General features: G+C 33.1%; 1 protein-coding gene across 1 annotated transcript in view; it reads right to left on the reverse strand.

The window, feature by feature from the left end:
* Positions 1 to 17693, reverse strand: part of LOC123308507 (gonadotropin-releasing hormone II receptor) — a 169691-nt gene that overhangs the window by 55435 nt on the left and 96563 nt on the right. Inside the window, exons 6-7 of the mRNA XM_044891190.1 lie at positions 10737 to 10860; positions 70 to 217 (exon numbers count right to left, since the gene is read on the reverse strand). Of these exons, the coding sequence (XP_044747125.1) occupies positions 70 to 217; positions 10737 to 10860 (272 nt within the window). The remainder of the gene's footprint in view (positions 1 to 69; positions 218 to 10736; positions 10861 to 17693) is intronic.

Here is a 17693-nt window from a genome sequence, read left to right on the forward strand (position 1 = left end):
CACATCGTCGGTTCCTGGGGTGTTGACACAAGTGTTATGTGTGCTGAAAGTAAATGTTCTTCCTCTCACCTCTCTTCTAACTGCCTTTCTCAGTACTCTAATGTTGAATGCTCCATAAACCAAGGGATTCATGCATGAATTGGTACAGGCGAAAAGAAACAGGCACTTCTGAATACGTTCGTCGACTTGTTCAGCTGACTTATTATCGATCCAATACCTGAAAATTTCATTCATATTATTTTAAAACGTCAATAGGTGTGTCTCTTTTTTATTATTTCAAGTTTGGATTTTTCAGGATGATGAATATGCACAACTTTCGGTATATGATATCCGTAAAATGAAGGTTTTGCTGAAATATGGATTCCTGAATCATATCAAGAACAAGGATTATAGGGTAAAAATATAGGAAACGCCCTCATATCTCTAGTACTAAAAACCGACATTGAAAACACACTTGACAATGAGACGTCGGTAAAACGTACTTTCAATACAGAAAAACACTTTAATAACAGTTTTCTGTTTTATAATTGAGGAGCGCGAAATTCGAATTCTATTCCTTGTATTGAATTTTAATATCGACTCTGTTGAGACCAGAAAATAAACATATTGAACGAAAACACAAAAGTAATGTTTTGTTTTGTGATCAGGATGTTAGTTTTCATCTGAATATTGTTTGGAATCAATTAATATCAATGGAATACACTGTTGGATGTGCTATATTTTTAATTGCAATTTATGAAGAAATTTTCAAAAATTCAAAATTATGGACAACAAATAGAGCTTTGATGCTTTTAATTAGAACACAAAAGTATATGGGTATCGGCTATATCTTAAATGTGTTATTTCTGTGCAATACGTTGTTTTGTATTAATAACCTTGGTTGAATTTTTACAAGATACAGGGTGATTCAGAACTCAAGGCGAAAAATTGAGGAACGTATACAGGCAACTATTCTTGATAAAAAAGATACAATAAAACTTGTGGATATTGCCTTGTTTCCGAAATATAAGTGTTTCAAAATTTCTGCATGTCATCAATTTTAAACCAGAGCAGATACACAAAATCTGATACCCCATTCTCGTTCTCTTTTTCTGAGAAACTAACAATAGTAGAAGTCATTTTTGGCCACTTTCTTTTATTTTCGAGTTATAAGCAAAAAGTGGAAAAATGGCGATATCGAAATAAATTTATATCTCCGCTAATGTTGATGATAAAGCTCTGAAATTGAAACATTATACAGGCACTTTTTTACGTAGAATCCAGTGGCGTGCTCGCCATTTCAGCAGGACTTTTAATTACGAGGCTATGACCCAAAGTTATGTTTTTTTTTGAATGGGAACACTACTTTTCTGTGAAATTTTTTGGAAGCTTAATTTTTACTGATTCCAAAAAAATTTAACATCATATGGCTTGTATCAATATAAATAATAGAAAATGGTCAAAAACCTTTTTCCTCAATATTTCCATGGTTTCAACTTTTGATGAGCATAAAAAAATATAGCATCGTATGATTACCACTGTCTCCTTCTATAAGTCCTTTCATTATTATGAAAATTTATGAAATATATCTTGATTCAAATTTTGTGAAAATTGGTGAAAAGCATAGAAAGAATGATATTGCCGGGAGGAGACTGCTTTTGTTATGGGAAACTCTATTTTTCTGTGCTCGTCAAAAGTTGAAACCATAGAAATATTAGGAAAAAGTGTTTTTGACCATTTTCTATTATTTATATTGATACAAATCATATGATGTTATATATTTTTGAAATCAGTAAAAACTAAGCTTTCAAAAAATTGCACAGAAAAGTAGTGTTCCCATTTAAAATACATAACTTTGGTTCATAGCTTCGTAATTCAAAATCCTGCTAAAAAGGCGAGCACGCCACTGGATTCTACGTAAAAAAGTGCCTGTATAATGTTTCAATTTCAGAGCTTTATCATCAATATTAGCGGAGATATAAATTTATTTCGATATCGCCAATTTTCCACTTTTTGCTTATATCTCGAAAACAAAAGAAAGTGTCCAAAAATGACTACTACTATTGTAAGTTTCTCAGAAAAAGAGAACGAGAATGGGGTATCAGATTTTGTCTATCTCCTCTGGTTTAAAAGCTGTAGTACTAAAACATCGAAATTTGCCCACCCTGTACACTAATTGCATGATTTGCCTATTCTAAGTGGATTCGACTGCATTAATAATTCGTTCCATTAATTGTTCTTTATCATTAATTTGCACTCCGTAAATAGCTGATACATGTGTCCCCATACAAAATTATCCAAAGGATTCAAATCAGGTGATCTCGCTGGCCATAGCACCTTCGATGATCGTCAGAAAACACCCGGCGAGCATTTTGTCGTCTATTAGGAAATCTCATGTTGTACTCCCGACAAGCTTTCAATGAGCTACCATCACAAAAACCGTACACAAAAATAATATCTGGATATTCTTCGTTAGAAAACTGCACGTTTAACAGAAGGACTAAACCGCAAAGCAATTTTTGAATTGGCAAACAATAAGTGTTTTGTCACCAGGTGACATTCATCTCATTTATTTCTAGGCTTACTGTAATTTATGAAATTTAATTGGTTGCATACAGAAACATTAATGTCCAAAAACTCGGAAACAAGGCCTCATCGGCTAAAAATTTTTTTTACGTTTAATCAAGAATATCAGTTTCTATATGTCCCATAAGTTTTCGCCTCGAGATTTGAATCAGCCCGTATATCAGAAATTAATATGAACCAATATTCACTAGACCATCATAGCATAAACATTTCAGTTCTTTACATATTATCAATAGAATTTTCAGAACCGCACTTGAAATTTTATCCACTTCGGATAGATAGAAATCCTATGGTTTAAACGTGTTTTAAGAATTCAATCATTGTTCACTGCAACGGTGCATACGGTTATAACCTAATGTAACACATGTGTAAATTTCACTGTAATTTTTTTATATTTTTCAAAGCGTGAAAATTTTAAACCTGAATTTACCTAGCTTTACATAATGCAACACAGTTTTTTTTCAGAAACCATTTTCCGAATATTCGAATTTAAATATTTCACATAAAAAAAAAGAGTAACTCTCGTCCTAATGTAAAGGATAGACTAAATTCGGCGTCTACTGAGAGGATCTCGACAACTATATCAGTTAGAAGAAAACGGATGAAACATTCTCAAGCTGTTTTTTCCTGAGTAATCCAAATCTGAAAAAGGAATCGGCCTATCATTCCTAGATTTTGAGTTATGGACAAAAATCGAGTAATTTTCAATTATGCTGAATTAGAAATGGATGCATAGGAAAAGAAATTCAAAAATCGGTAATACCGATCACAGAGTATTGAGACCACGAAAAATAAATCAGTCGCTTTGGTATGGTAACAACCTAGTTATTATTCAATAGTGAAACAGAAATCAAGAAGAAGTTCATATTTTTCTCTCAAGAAATGTTTTGGTGAATAGTTATATATACATTTTTTAAATCGGAAATAAATTTCCAGTAAGATGAAAGAACTTTCAACTATAGCTTATATTTATTATTATAAAAAAATCAGAAACCCCTGTCATATATTGAAAATGACTGGATCGAAAAATTTAATGAAGTCATATTCGAATTACTCGTAAAAAAGTGCCTGGTGAATGTCATAATCATATTCGAGTACTAGTTGAAATAGCATTATTGAAAATGGAAAATTCTCAATTTTTGTTTATAACTCAAAATCTAAAAATGATTCTATTTTCAGATTTGGATTTGTCAGGAAAAAAGAGCCCGAGAATGTATCCGTGTTCTACTAGCTGCTATAGTTCTCGAGATCCCCTCAGTAGACAACGAATTAAGCCCACCGTATACATTATAATAAAGAATTTTTCTTTCATTAAAACATTATTTTTCTAAAAAAATAGAAATTCAGGTTTTTTAACAATTTCAGCATTGTATGCATTTCGTCCAGAGTAGATATATTTAAAAATCCATGAAAGGAATCTTAAATAGTTTCCATCAAGATCATTATATCTTCATTATGCCCACATTGTAACAGAATATTGGAAACATTTCCTTTAATGCCTATTTTTCTAGATCAGTGTTCAATGTTACACTAGTATAGAATATATAGGACTCAGTTCAGCATTAGAAATTCTTTCAAAAACGTGGCCAACTGAAAAAACATGGGAATATATATATATATATATTTATCCCACTCCAAATCCAATTTATATCGAATAATGTGTGTCAAAAATAATACGCCTCACTGGATAAACCAATGGGAGCAATCAATATGTTTATGTTTTCAATCGCGAAAACATGCCTATTGAAGGTCACCCTTGAATTGATGAAATGATAAAAGCTAACAATTCGAGCACCAGGGTGTTTTTCAGGAAAAAATCCCACAATTTGACGATGTTCCCTAGTTTGTAAACATGCTACTGATGATTGCTGAATTAGATAAAGTCCAAGACGTGTTCGGTAAATTAAATGAATTTTCACCCTCGACATTGTGTCAATCGAATGATTCTCATTCTTGCCGCGTGCCGTTAGAATTCCTTTTCAAGGGAACATCAGGAAAATATTTATTTTTGTAAGAGTCCGAGGAAAAACATTCGATAGAAGTGCGAGAAATTTCAAGAAAATCTAATGATGTATTAGTACCTTCTATTCAAAAACAAACTCCAGCTTCAAAATGAATATTTCGTTCCATAGGACGCTATGGGTTATAATTACCGTAAAAGACAAAAAAACGTTTTGTAAGTGATTTCACTTCCTTCTGAAAGATGAACAGAGGGAAACAATTAATATGCTACAGAACACCGAAAAAATAGGAAAATATATTTTTTACACAAAAATGAAATAAATCAAATTCAAAGTTATTTCCCCAAATTGCAAATTAATCGGATGAACCCTCAAATATAATTTATACGAAAATTAAAAATATAGGTATAGAATATATTATAGGAAGCAATGGAAAAGCAGATTACAATCATTTTTCAACATTTACAAATCGTATTACAAAATTCAATTACAGATAAGTATATCGTTGTTGACTGAAAAAATATTTGGTAATCTTCCGTGCGAATTATTGAAACTTGAGAAATACCGTAGAATATATTTTTATTTTATAGCATATTCGCGTTGCGAAATGAGATTGAAGCGCTATGGGTGAGTAGTTACGGAACCATAGTATTGCTGTTATTGTTATTGTTTTCATAACCTTAAAAGCTTATCGCTTTTTGAGGGGTCGAGTTTGGATGCGTGTTTTGTTGTTTAAGGACTGAAAGTGAACATAAAGACTTGTTGCTCAGTGACCTATATTATCATTCGAATCTAGGTGCTCCCCAGACATAGACATAAAGACATGGACTGTGCCTTCCCTTTATATCTATGCATGAAATACGGTCAAAAAGTGACAGAGAGAAACGCACGTCGGGCATGCATTTGTCTTTTTCTAGAATTTTGATTGGTCCACACTCACCTCTATATGAACACAAAAGAGACAGGTAAATGCCCGACGATCATTTCTCTCTTTCTATAAAAAAGACATTTTCATGCTGACATTGCTCAGTCCATGTCTCTATGTCTATGTCCCCTGAGGCTAATTTCTATGGTTACAGCCATATTCTTTTTACTCTGGCTGCTACTTGAGGGCGTATATTTTGCAACTCTTTTGTAACTGCAGCTTAATAAAATTCTTGGAATCTTCCATGAAAGTGCTTCAATTCTTTATTGATGAATTTCTCCATGAGTGTGTTCAATTTCATCATAAGGGTATTGTAATAAAACACACTATAAGATAGTTATTCTATTGCCAATAGAATAACTATCTTATAGTGTGTTTTATTACAATACCCTTATGATGCTTCAATTCTATTCATGAATCCCTGATTAAAAAATAATGTAAGTTATGTTTACTACAATTGAAATAGTAGATTGGTCTTATCATAAGCATTTTTTCATTCATTATTAATTAGTTATAGTCTCTGATTCATAAATCTGTACTTAGTACCTAGACGAAAAAGTGAATTTTCATACTTCAAATAATATCAACTATTTATTGAGGTAATGGAAGTTTTCAATGTTTTTATTAATCAGTACGTACTTTTAACTTATTTTCAATGGATTTCCATTATTCCTTATTTCAGTCAATAATAGAACTGGTCAATATTCTAAGTGGAATGATATTATGTTTGATCCGTTGTATTTTATGGTATTTCGACAAGTTCTATCTTGTGTTAAAAACTCGCCCTTAATAAAATGTAATTCATTCTCTTCGGTGCAGGATATTATGAATGAGAAATTTTGATGATGGCGATTGAAATTGGTGGATAATCATTTTGGCTCTGGCTGTTTTCAATATCTTTTTGTTCTGGAAATGTTGGAAACAACTCTAATAATTATGCCAGATATACACGACTATTTACATTTGCCCTATATTTACATGTAATCGTCGCTTCATTTTCAATTATAGACGGGAGCTGCTCTCTTTATTCACACGGAAAACAAATATCTAATCAAAACTCCCTCGATAATTAAATAGCTCGAACAAACACCCGGATATTGCAATACTTTTGTTATATGAATTTAATGACAGAATAAACTATAACAGCTAAAAATTTGCCTAAGTTTGACTAGCTATAACTTCAACATTGCAAAGTATTGTCATTTGTTTGTATGTTACTGACGTAAGGTATTTTTTTTCTTAATCCCTTTTTTTTGTACAGGCTGTCATTTGTCAATGTAGGACAGCCAAAAATTTCCGTTTTTTGACTAAGAATTTGGAAATAGGGCCTTACAAATTTCTTTTCGATGCTGGGTAGATTGATTTTGACATTTCCGCTCAATTCTGTCAGATTAATCTAGAATCAACTCAAATCTCGGCTTAATCTTGAACTGAGCAACCTGGTCTAAGAGGATTTTCTGAACTCTTATAATAGTTGGGGAGCCCAAGAGGGAAATTCAAGATTTACTCAAGCGTGTCGAATTAATATAAGGGGAGATAACTTGGACCCTGTAGTTCCATTTAAAAAAAATGACGGTGACGTCATTACTGGAAAGTAATTCACCCTGTATATCAGATTATTATTTTAAAATACGGTGAATTAAAATCAAAAATCTACGTTTTCAGGATTATTTCTTAAAACGGTCTGTTCAGCTTAAAATGACTTTGTTCCATACTTTACGGACACAGTGTATAAATATTACCTGAAAAAGTATATGAATTGAAAAAATACTCGAATTCAGAGCCAATGAATCAGCGTTCAAAATTTATACAATTATTTTTACAATTTCCTCGATTCAATCAAACAAAACATAAACAACATTCTTCTATGGGTAAGTGTACATTCCCAGTACTAACCTGAATTTCGCAACTTGAAATTTAACTACCAATACAGTTTCCATTTTCCACAGACGCCCGAGAGGTTAATAATTCTTGCGAAGCGAGTATGTCTAACTTCCGATAGCAGTTCATTGAAATAAATCGAAAAAGTTTGAGAATCTCTATCTACGTGACTTCTGTATTCCACAGAAAAAAAATTCTCATATTCAGGCAGAAGTATTCGATATTCGACATAAGAGCGCCTGCACATTCATGGTTTCCTTGTTTACAACAAGGTCATATTTTGACTGACATGATCATCAAAAAGTTCTAATTCTCCTCCGCCGGAGGCAAAAGTGCTGCTATGTTAACGATAACAACCGTTACTAGCCATATTTTCCAATAATCACGATTTCAAATATAAATCTCATCATTGAATTTCAAAGCGTTCGAAAAAAATAACATATATCATTCGGGGGAGAAGTTACTTTTTATGCCTCGCCTTCAATTAGGTACCCGCCGAACTTTTGAGAGCAAACACAGGCTCGATATGAAAAGGGACAGTTCTCCTTATGAAAAATACACTATTTCTAAGCGATCCTGTAATTTTCTGATGATGATGTTATGCTAAAATTAAGAAAAAACCTGAAATAGAGCAGCATTAATGCAAAAACATTTTGGAATGCAAGAAAAGTATCGCGTCGGCGGAATCGTGGGTAGGATTTGATAGATATGATATTTAATACATATACTCCGTTCAAATTTATTTTAGCAGTTGGTTGGCCATGAAATAATTTTATCAAGTTTTTGTAACTAGAACGGAGTATGGTTGGCACTCATGAAATGTCGTTAATGTCATAACTCCCATAGATAACGCCGTTGCCACAACTAATATCAATTTTTATTACGAAAATGCCGAAAGTGATTGAAAAAAAGAGACAGGGTTTCAGGAAGTGCTATTTAGAATTCAGGTCCACTCATTCAAATAGTTATTCCTTGATGTTCTGAAATCCACAATACGTCAGACGGTAGCGAAAATATTCAATGTAAGAGAATTCATATAATGTTTCATCTGAATCTAAACGACTTATATTTCAGCTGAATATTTCCACAATCAGAAAGATTGTCAATAAAGAGGATGACAAAGAATTGCCTTCTATTGGGAGACCCAAAAAAGTGGTGGCATTTGAGAATTTTATGTTTGAGTGAATTGATGCGAAAAGTTTACTACAGGATTTTCGATGAATGTCATCGTAGAATAAGTTCCCGAAAATAGATTTTTCTATTTTTCATTTGACTTGTCCTATACATTGTTAATGTCTTAAGGTACCAATAAATACCTAATTATTATTGTTATATCAATGTATTTAGATGAACAGCCACAAATACGCGCCAGTTGTCCTATTAATTGAAATTTTCGTTCAAAGGTGAAGTTCATCTTGACTTGAAACTTCCTTTAATTCCTTTTACTTATATTGATGCAAGATGATTTTTGTTGATTAATTTAACATTCTTGTAATTATCTGTTAATTCCTTCGAGAGATGCCCATTCCAAACCACTGCATCATATGCATTCCATCTTCCGGTTAATATTTTTGAAATCTACAACTGATGTAACTTATTCAAACTTTAGCCGAAGAAGATAACGAATATCAACTCCCCTCAAGCTAGTGCGTATTATGATATTATACTGATCTCTTGTATTTTCCATGCAAATAACTGGATTTGGTATGCCTTCAATCAGTTTGCATAAACTTCAGTTATGTTCGTCACATATTTCCCGAAGAGATTCGACATTGTGATAAAATACGTAATAACACAACCTTTTACGTAGAACGGGCAACATAGCGTTGATTTAAAACCCAAAAATGTTTTGACAAGCGTCATAAAGTGAAATGTGTCAAATTTCCAACCGAGTGCTAAAATAAAAAGTGAATGGAGTATAGCTGACTAGCTTGTACAGGGTGGGCAAAATTGGTGATACCTGAACTACAACTTTTTAACCCAACGAGATAGAGAAAAATGAATGTATCATTCATGTCGTCTTTTTTCGAGAAACTAATAATGCATTCCTCTATCTTCTTTTGTTTTTGAGTTATAGGCCAAAATTTAAATTTCAACATTGGTCAATATCTCCGTTTCTGTTTGTGCTAGGATTTTGAAATGAAGACATTATAAAGACACTTTTTTTATAGCAATCCAGTGGCGTACTATGATTTTTTCCAACAGGTATATTTTCTGAGCTATAAAATAAAGTTGTGATTTCTCTTATGAAAACAGAAGTTTTAAATGACCTTAAAAGAATCGCCATTTTTTTGCCGTTTCAGAAATATATCATACTTCTCCCTCAGTCTTCTAAGTCATTTTTAACTACTGTTTTCATAAGAAAAAATGCATATTTATGTTATCGCTCAGCAAATATACCTGTTGGAAAAAATCATAGTACGCCACTGGATTGCTTTCGAAAAAGTGTCTGTATAATGTTTTCATTTCAACATTCTAGCATAAACAGAAACGGAGATAATGACCAAAGTTGAAATTTTAATTTTGACCTACAACTCGAAAAAAGATAGAGATAGAGTTGATGACATTATTAGTTTCACGAAAAAAGGCGACCGTAATGTGCCATGCCTTCTCCTCTATCTCGTTGGGTTGAAAAAGTTGTAATTTAGGTATCACGAATTTTGCCCACCCAGTACATTATAATAATAAACGCAATTTATTGACCAAAGGCCAAATGGACATCGACAGTATTTAGTCCTACAGCAGGGTAAGTTTATAATATTGAAATGTGAGATTGCACAATATTTGGAGATTGACGATTTGGGAATTCAACATTTGGACAGAAAAAAAACTCAATATATTATATTGTACATTATTATATTGAACATTATTTTTATAGCAAATTTCACTTTGTCACTTTGCAACACAATCCGGGCACTTCATGTTTTTATTTTAAAGCTCTGAAATATGATCATACAACAATAAGTATTAATTCAGATGCATACCACCCGCTGATATGAATATCGACAAGTGTTATGATCTTAATTGAACTAGCCAATTTGCCATCGTCAGGGCCCCAAATTGTCTAGTTCAATTCAGACTGTAACACTTGTGTATTCATATCAAATGGTATAGGAAAAAGTATTTCTTTTGACCTCATCAAAAATCTACAGTTCAACATATTTGTACGAGTCAAAGACTCACCCTGAAGAATAATCTTCACTGCTCAAAAAGAAAAATATCAGTTATCAATTATTAATCAATACGGTGGTTGAAAATATGGTACAATGTACAATTGTGGATTTTGTATGTGGTGCTTGGGAAAGCCGAATAGTCTATTCATTTTTTCACGAAAACCTGCACCCTATCTAGATCCGCAAGACTTGCGCATACACTTAGTGTATGCGACTCTTCTGAATACTTACCATAAACACATGATGTAATATGGAGTCCAACAGATGAAAAAGACACAAACTATAATAATAGTCATTTTCAGTGTCCTAATTTTTGCTTTACTCAGGAACGGCAAGCTCGATCTAGTTATACTATCTGAAAGAAAAAGAAAGACTTTTAGTGAGAAAAGTTATTTCGGTAGTTTGCAACCAGCATCCTCTTTCATATTACAATTGCTGTGACAAGTTCTATTCATTATTGGCAAACCAAAATTGGAATAATTTAGAAAATATTTCCACTTCCACTACCCTCGGGCGAATAAGAATTAATCTTAATTGGAGTACAAATTAGTTCGGTCCGTTTTGAATAAATAGCTGTATTCGGGTTCGGCTTTTGGACGGTCCGAGGATGGTTCTAGAACTGCGCAGAGGATTTAATACTAGGGCGCAAGAGTTTTGCGCAGTCCTAGAACAATTCTCGGACTGTCAGAAAGCCGAACCCGAATACGACTATTAGCTCTGACTGTTATTAAATTTTCTCATAGAGTGGTAACTGATTTTGGTGGTTTCAGAAAGGTTAGAATCATCCCGGTCTGGATTTATTGTTAGCCCTCGGCTAGATGCTGATTTGAGCCCCCCAGGAAATGAAACGAGAACTATAGGCTCTTCCCACGGCAGCTAACGTGGTTTCGAATAGTTTTGAATTTAAACAACGTGGTTCGAGTGAATTGCAGAAGGTTTTATTTTTATATCAGTGGCAAATTTACGATTCATCAATTATTCTTCCTATTTGAAAGAATAAGATTAATTATGCAACTCCACTTAAGAGTGGCCATAATTCAAACAGAACGAGATAATACAATAAGGGGTCTTTTACGAGTAAACCAAAAATAAAAACGAAAAGCAAGGGAAACAATGAAATTTAAGTAAAATTTGTAGCCACACTCTTGTGGTAGAGTATTCATTGGGAAATTCGCATACAATCAGGGTAGATAGAGGATACCGAGGCACTTCTAAACAACCTAATTTTATGGGTCTACCGTTCTTTGCTCCCAAGATCCAGGATGATTTACTAATTGTTTCAATTAATCTGAACTTATTAACCATCTGACACATTTTTGCACTATTTAATTCCTATATTCTCTGTACCGAGTGTATTGAGTCAGCAGCACGCAATTGTTGACACCTTTAATTTGGGTTGCTGATTCATATAAGCTGCCAGGCTGCCTTGAAATTTGGAAATAATTCCCTCTAACCGATAACTTTGTGAACCTCTTTTTAGATTGATAAAAAAACAGCGGCTTAAAAAAAGCGGCGAATATATGCAATGAATTCGCATCGAATATTGCAGTGCAGCATATCGCAAGGTCATAATTGAGAAATTATTATTATCGCATTAATTCTTTAGGGTAATTATTCTAGGTGTAATAACTGATAGAGACTGTGGTTAAGTTAAGAGGGGTCTACACCGTTTTACTGGTCAGTTCGAAAAGAGAAAATGAATATCTCGTCAGAAACGACTAATTTTTATTGCTTTTTTCATTATAATTCAATTCAATCAGTTCGTCATCTCGGAAAGTCATAAATTTTTTTATTCTTCAAACAGAAAAAAAAATTAAAATTTTTCTCACTGAAGAACAAATATTCATTCAAGTTATTAACTTTCCGAGGTGAAATTATCTCTTCCATGAAGTACCACATGCAAAAATTTCTCGAAAAAGCTCGCCATGGGCTTCAATTCGTATCATGGTGAAATTGAAAAAAGACGTTCGTTAAGTACTGCCAACTTTTTGACGAAAGTGGAAACTGTTGTAATATTCGTAACTTCTACTTATAGTTCAAGTGTTCTGGCAACACCCCACATTCTGGTAGTCTTTCCCACTTTATGCCTTATTATATTATATTATAGGTACGGATGACGAGAAAGTACCGTGGTATAAACTCCTCTTAAGGTAAGGTATTGAGTATCAAACTTGATGGTTGAAGCTAAGTAGAAACTCGATGGTTTAAGTTTACGAACATACTGTGTGCGCCTAACGATTTGTGTGCCTTCAATGAGGGATTCCTCAAGGCCTGCGAGCAAAGAGAAAGCCCCATAGAGTTATTACTTATTATTTAATATGTCTTGAGGAAGCCCCCAACATCTACGGCTAATGGCAAGAGCATTAATAATAAGTTTCCTACTGATAGGGACTCTGTGAATTATGTTTGCTATTTTAACGCAACATTTTTCATAGAAAAAATATACACTCCAATCTCCATACTTGCTCGCCGTTTAGAAAACGGTTAAGGGACTACAGACAGAGTGCTATGGATTGACAAAATGGGAAAAACTTTATTCCAGGTCCGGCTCCAAAAAAAATATTAATTAGGCCGAAAAGACATATTGTACATCATTTATTTGAAATTTCATTCGAAAATTTGGAAAGAGCAGCATTATAAAATAAAAATAAGGTTGAAACAAATCTGCATTTTAAATTTTAAAGATAAAACTTCTTAACATTTTCTTAGCTGGAACAAGACAATGATCATCTCAAAGGTCTTCTGATATATTCTTGATTTTAATAATAAAATAAAGCAGTCTATATGTATTGTTAAATTCGGTGAAGAATACACATTAGGTTCGATATTGGCTATCCCAAATTGTTTAAACCTGAAGTGTATTATCCACTAGAGTGGAAGAGTGGAAAAATGATAGGATATAAGAATTCTAGTTTCTTGATTTTCTGTTTTGGGTCACACTTAAAATGAAGATTGTATCCATCTAGTTATGCTTTCTTTGAAGTCAACATTATTCTCATTTACTTTCCATTTTTCAAGTAGTGTAATGTTCTTTCGCACATGGGTTATTTGAAACTCACCAATGAGTGAGTTTCAATAGATAATAAAATTTTGTCTCAATAACAAGCGTGTCCTCTCGTTTTGTAAAAAGATTAGGATTCAGTAATTAGGGGAATGAGGGATAAGGGTTGATGAAAAGTACCATTGGGAAAAGACATTTTATTTGTTTTTTGATTTTCTGTCACCTCATTATCGAAACATCTACTAGGTTTGACTCAAGTTAATATAAAATATAATAAGTGAAAATGTATTATATATACCTACATTTAGTCTTACTCATCTTTTCCGGCCTTTAATTTAAAATTAATTGAGTTTAATTTCATTAATAGAAGTGAAGTTTTACTGAACCGTTAAAATTATTATTAGAGGGAACTAACTAGCATCAACCTTCACGAAATCATATACCGGGTGGCCCACCCCAGACCCGGCGCTCATTTTGAGGGAGTAAATAAAGATATTTTGAAAATCTTTTCTTGTGGTGTGTGTAGGGTGTTCAAAAGCACAATTTTAAATTCTTGTCATATATACAGGGTGTTCTAAAACAAAGATATAGACCAAAGTTACATTTTTATTGAATACAACACCCTGTATTTGACCTCAAAAATGGAAGAACAAGCTCAAATTATGATGAGTTTCTTCAGATCACTTTGTACCCTAGAAGTACCCTTTACGAGATAATGGCGAAAAATTGAAAATATAGAGTTTTTTTAAATACGTACCAATTAATGAAGAAACTAGTTACACCAGCGATACAGACAGTATTTTTTCGAGTAGAAAGTAAAGTTGGCTAATCCTACTCCAACACAAAAAAAAATTTCAACTCTGGATTCAGAGTTGAAATTTTCACTCGGTATATTCGAATATACCGAGTGATCATAATTCATCAAACCTGATAGTTTCTCAGCAGTTTTTGACGATTATTTGTAGTTGATGTAGTGAATTAATTATGATCACTCTGTTATATTCCAGAGTTGAAATTTTCTCTATGTGTTTTTTTTTAGGAGTAGCCAATTTGTCTAGTCAAATAATTATTGTCTGAATCGCTGGCGTAACTAGTTTATTCATTAATTGCTATTTGAAAAAACTCCATATTTTCTATTTTTCGCCATTATCTCGTAAAGGGTGCTTCTAAGGTATAAAATAATCTGATGAAACTCATCATAATTTGAGCTTTTCAATCCATTTTTGAGGTCAACACCCTGAATATATGACAATTATTTTAAATTGTGCTCTTGAACACCCTACAAACACCACAAGAAAAGATTTTCAAAATATCTTTATTTACTCCCTCAAAATGAGCGCCGCGTCTGTGGTGGGCCAACCGGTATATTTCAAATCGCAATAGCCAATAACCGCTTTATACGAAATCCTACATTACATGGGGATAATCCCACTTAAATGTCTAGAGTACTTCGAAACTTGTTTCAGATCGGTGCTGGGGGAAAACTCTGTGAAAGAAACCACTCAACCGCTCCTGAAAACTTTTCTCCATTAGAAAGAATGAAAACTCGAGGACATTTCCACTAGTTCTTATAACTTATTTCAAAAATGCAATCAACAAGTGAGTAAAGAGTTAATTAAGTATAGGTACGTTGAATTTATTCTTCTAAACTCCTAGTATTAAGTGAATATAGATAAACAAAGTGGTGACAAATTCGATGCTATCCACTACTATCTTCCATACCAGATAAAAATTCTGTTTATTGACGGAAAAGCTCTGCCTTTGTGAGTCCTCATAAATGACGTACCCCAAATATTAATATATTCTTTTAATCTAGATTCAGAATGAAAAATTGGGAATATTTGATATCGAGAATTGCTTATATCTTTCTCATGAAATTGTAAAATCATACAGTGTTATCATTCAATTAAATAATATCATTCTTTTTGATATCGGCATACAAGATTTCAAAATACAACCTCCAGCTTTTTTTTTCTTATGGCATCCATACTGAATTTTTCCATTGAAAAATTAATAATAATATTTGTATTCAACATAAGACTCCACTTCGATAGTTTCATGCAGTCAAGTAGCACTTTGCACACTTGTTAGGAAAATAACTATTTCATATAACCTATTGAAACATCATCTTCCTGTCATCTTCCTCAAGGGTTCAAGGATGTTGAGATAAATTAACATAGATGCATTTAAGGTGTGAGCCATTGAGACGAAACAGCGGCTTCTTAGATCAAATACAAAACCGTATCACTTCAACCCTTAGTGTTACAACCCCAACCCCTATATTTTGAATAGGGAAGATGGGAGTTAGTGATAACTAATTTGAAAGGCCTTTCTATTGGGATTTGTAAGAATCAATCAAATTTCCACTAATTCATTCTATGGTTTCGACGATAATCTGCCATACACCAGACTTCAAAATATTAATGCTCTTTCTTTAACACGTTGAGCGCCATCAAAATATCGATATATTTTCTTGTGGGGCCAAATTTTTTGTGTCGATATTTTGTTTTGCTCTTATATCATATAGATAATCCCTTTGGTCAGATTTTCCCTAAAAGTGCAATATCGCCTGATATCAAGAATATTGATGAGCGGTCCCACGGGACCGCTCTGGTCCCCAGAAAAATAGAAACACACAGTAGATGCGGTACAGGATAAATTTGTCGAGTCCAATCTCCTTATCATAACCATAACAACACCTGTTAAATTTTTTTCGAATAAAAATTCGAAAAAAATACTACTGAAAAGTAGTCGTAAATTCCAAAACAGCGGTCCCTACAGACCGCCGTGGTCCTACAAGTAAGACTATCAGCGGTCCCTACGGACCGCTGTGGCGCTCAACGTGTTAATTGGCAATACAATAGGAAATACTCCTTCTGACGAAAATGATGTATTTTTTATGAAATATCTTTGAAACGTCACATTTTGAAATAACAATTCCAACCGTTTCTCAAAAAAAATTATTTTAAGCACCTAAAAATGAAAAATATAAATGGGTATTCAAAATTTAAAGCGTTTCATCTCAATTGTACAAGTTGGCATCATCGAATGAAATTTGCCTTGATAATAAAGGACAACAAATACATTATCTTGATGAGATAGACAAAGATGGCTGTCTATGAAGTCTGCGACGAAAGCGAGAAAGGTCTTAAAATTTTATGGGATTTTTATGGCCGGTTGCAGTTAAGGCTCGCCAATAAGTACCTACGCGCCTGTAAATCAACAGTTGTTCTTTTAAGCCTGTTTGTAACAGCCAATACAAGAATTCTCTACAAAATTAAAATTCTCGCAAGAAAACGGCAGAGATTATTTTGTATGCAAGTGAACAGAGAATTCTACCGAAAGTGCGTATGCAACGGTAAATAATTCACGGCGCATGAAATCTCGAGTAAATTTTCTAGAGAATTCTCGGCTGTTGCAAACGGGCTTATTACACAAGAAGATCGGATATTGTTAATTTTATTTATTAGTAGGCGCTGTTGCCAAATCGTGAACTTGAAACCAAGCGATTTAAATATTAAAACTCCATATTTGAAGAATAATTTTGAATAGTTTCCGCCGTGCATTTGAAAAAATCATGAATGAAACTCATAATTATTCAGTTTAAACTTGCATATTATGCTGTGATAACTAAATTGAGTAGAATTCTCCATTGGTGAAAATAGTTTATTCATTGGCAGAAAGAATTGAAATTATTTTTGATTTTTAGAAAACAACCATCTGTGCGGGAACGTACATCAGATTTACATGAAAATTGCATTTAGGTACACAGTATGCTTGAAGGGAAAACCAACGTTGTTTAATTTGAATTGAATATTTTGAAAACAGATGGATTGAATTCAAATATTCCGAACTCAGAATAGAAAGGACCTCAAATGAGGTATCACTTTCACCATTTCCCCTTTCAGAAATATATTTTGAGTTGTAACACGCGGGATTGAAGCGTTACGGTTTTGAATTGTCCCCCTGGAGTAAAAAATTGACATTGTCATGTCCTAGCGATTTTATATAAATCGGTTCTGCCGACAGCTGTAGGTATGCAGGTTTGTTCTCAATGGCCAATCTGTATACATTCTTTGTTGATTTTAATAAGGGTTATTAATTTATTATTTAATATGAAAAACAATTTATTTCATTCTCAAAAGTAATTCATTGGTGTGGAGTTTTGAAGTCAACTTGATCTTTTA

The sequence above is a fragment of the Coccinella septempunctata genome, chromosome 2, assembly GCF_907165205.1.
Source record: "Coccinella septempunctata chromosome 2, icCocSept1.1, whole genome shotgun sequence".
Classification (NCBI taxonomy): domain Eukaryota; kingdom Metazoa; phylum Arthropoda; class Insecta; order Coleoptera; family Coccinellidae; genus Coccinella; species Coccinella septempunctata.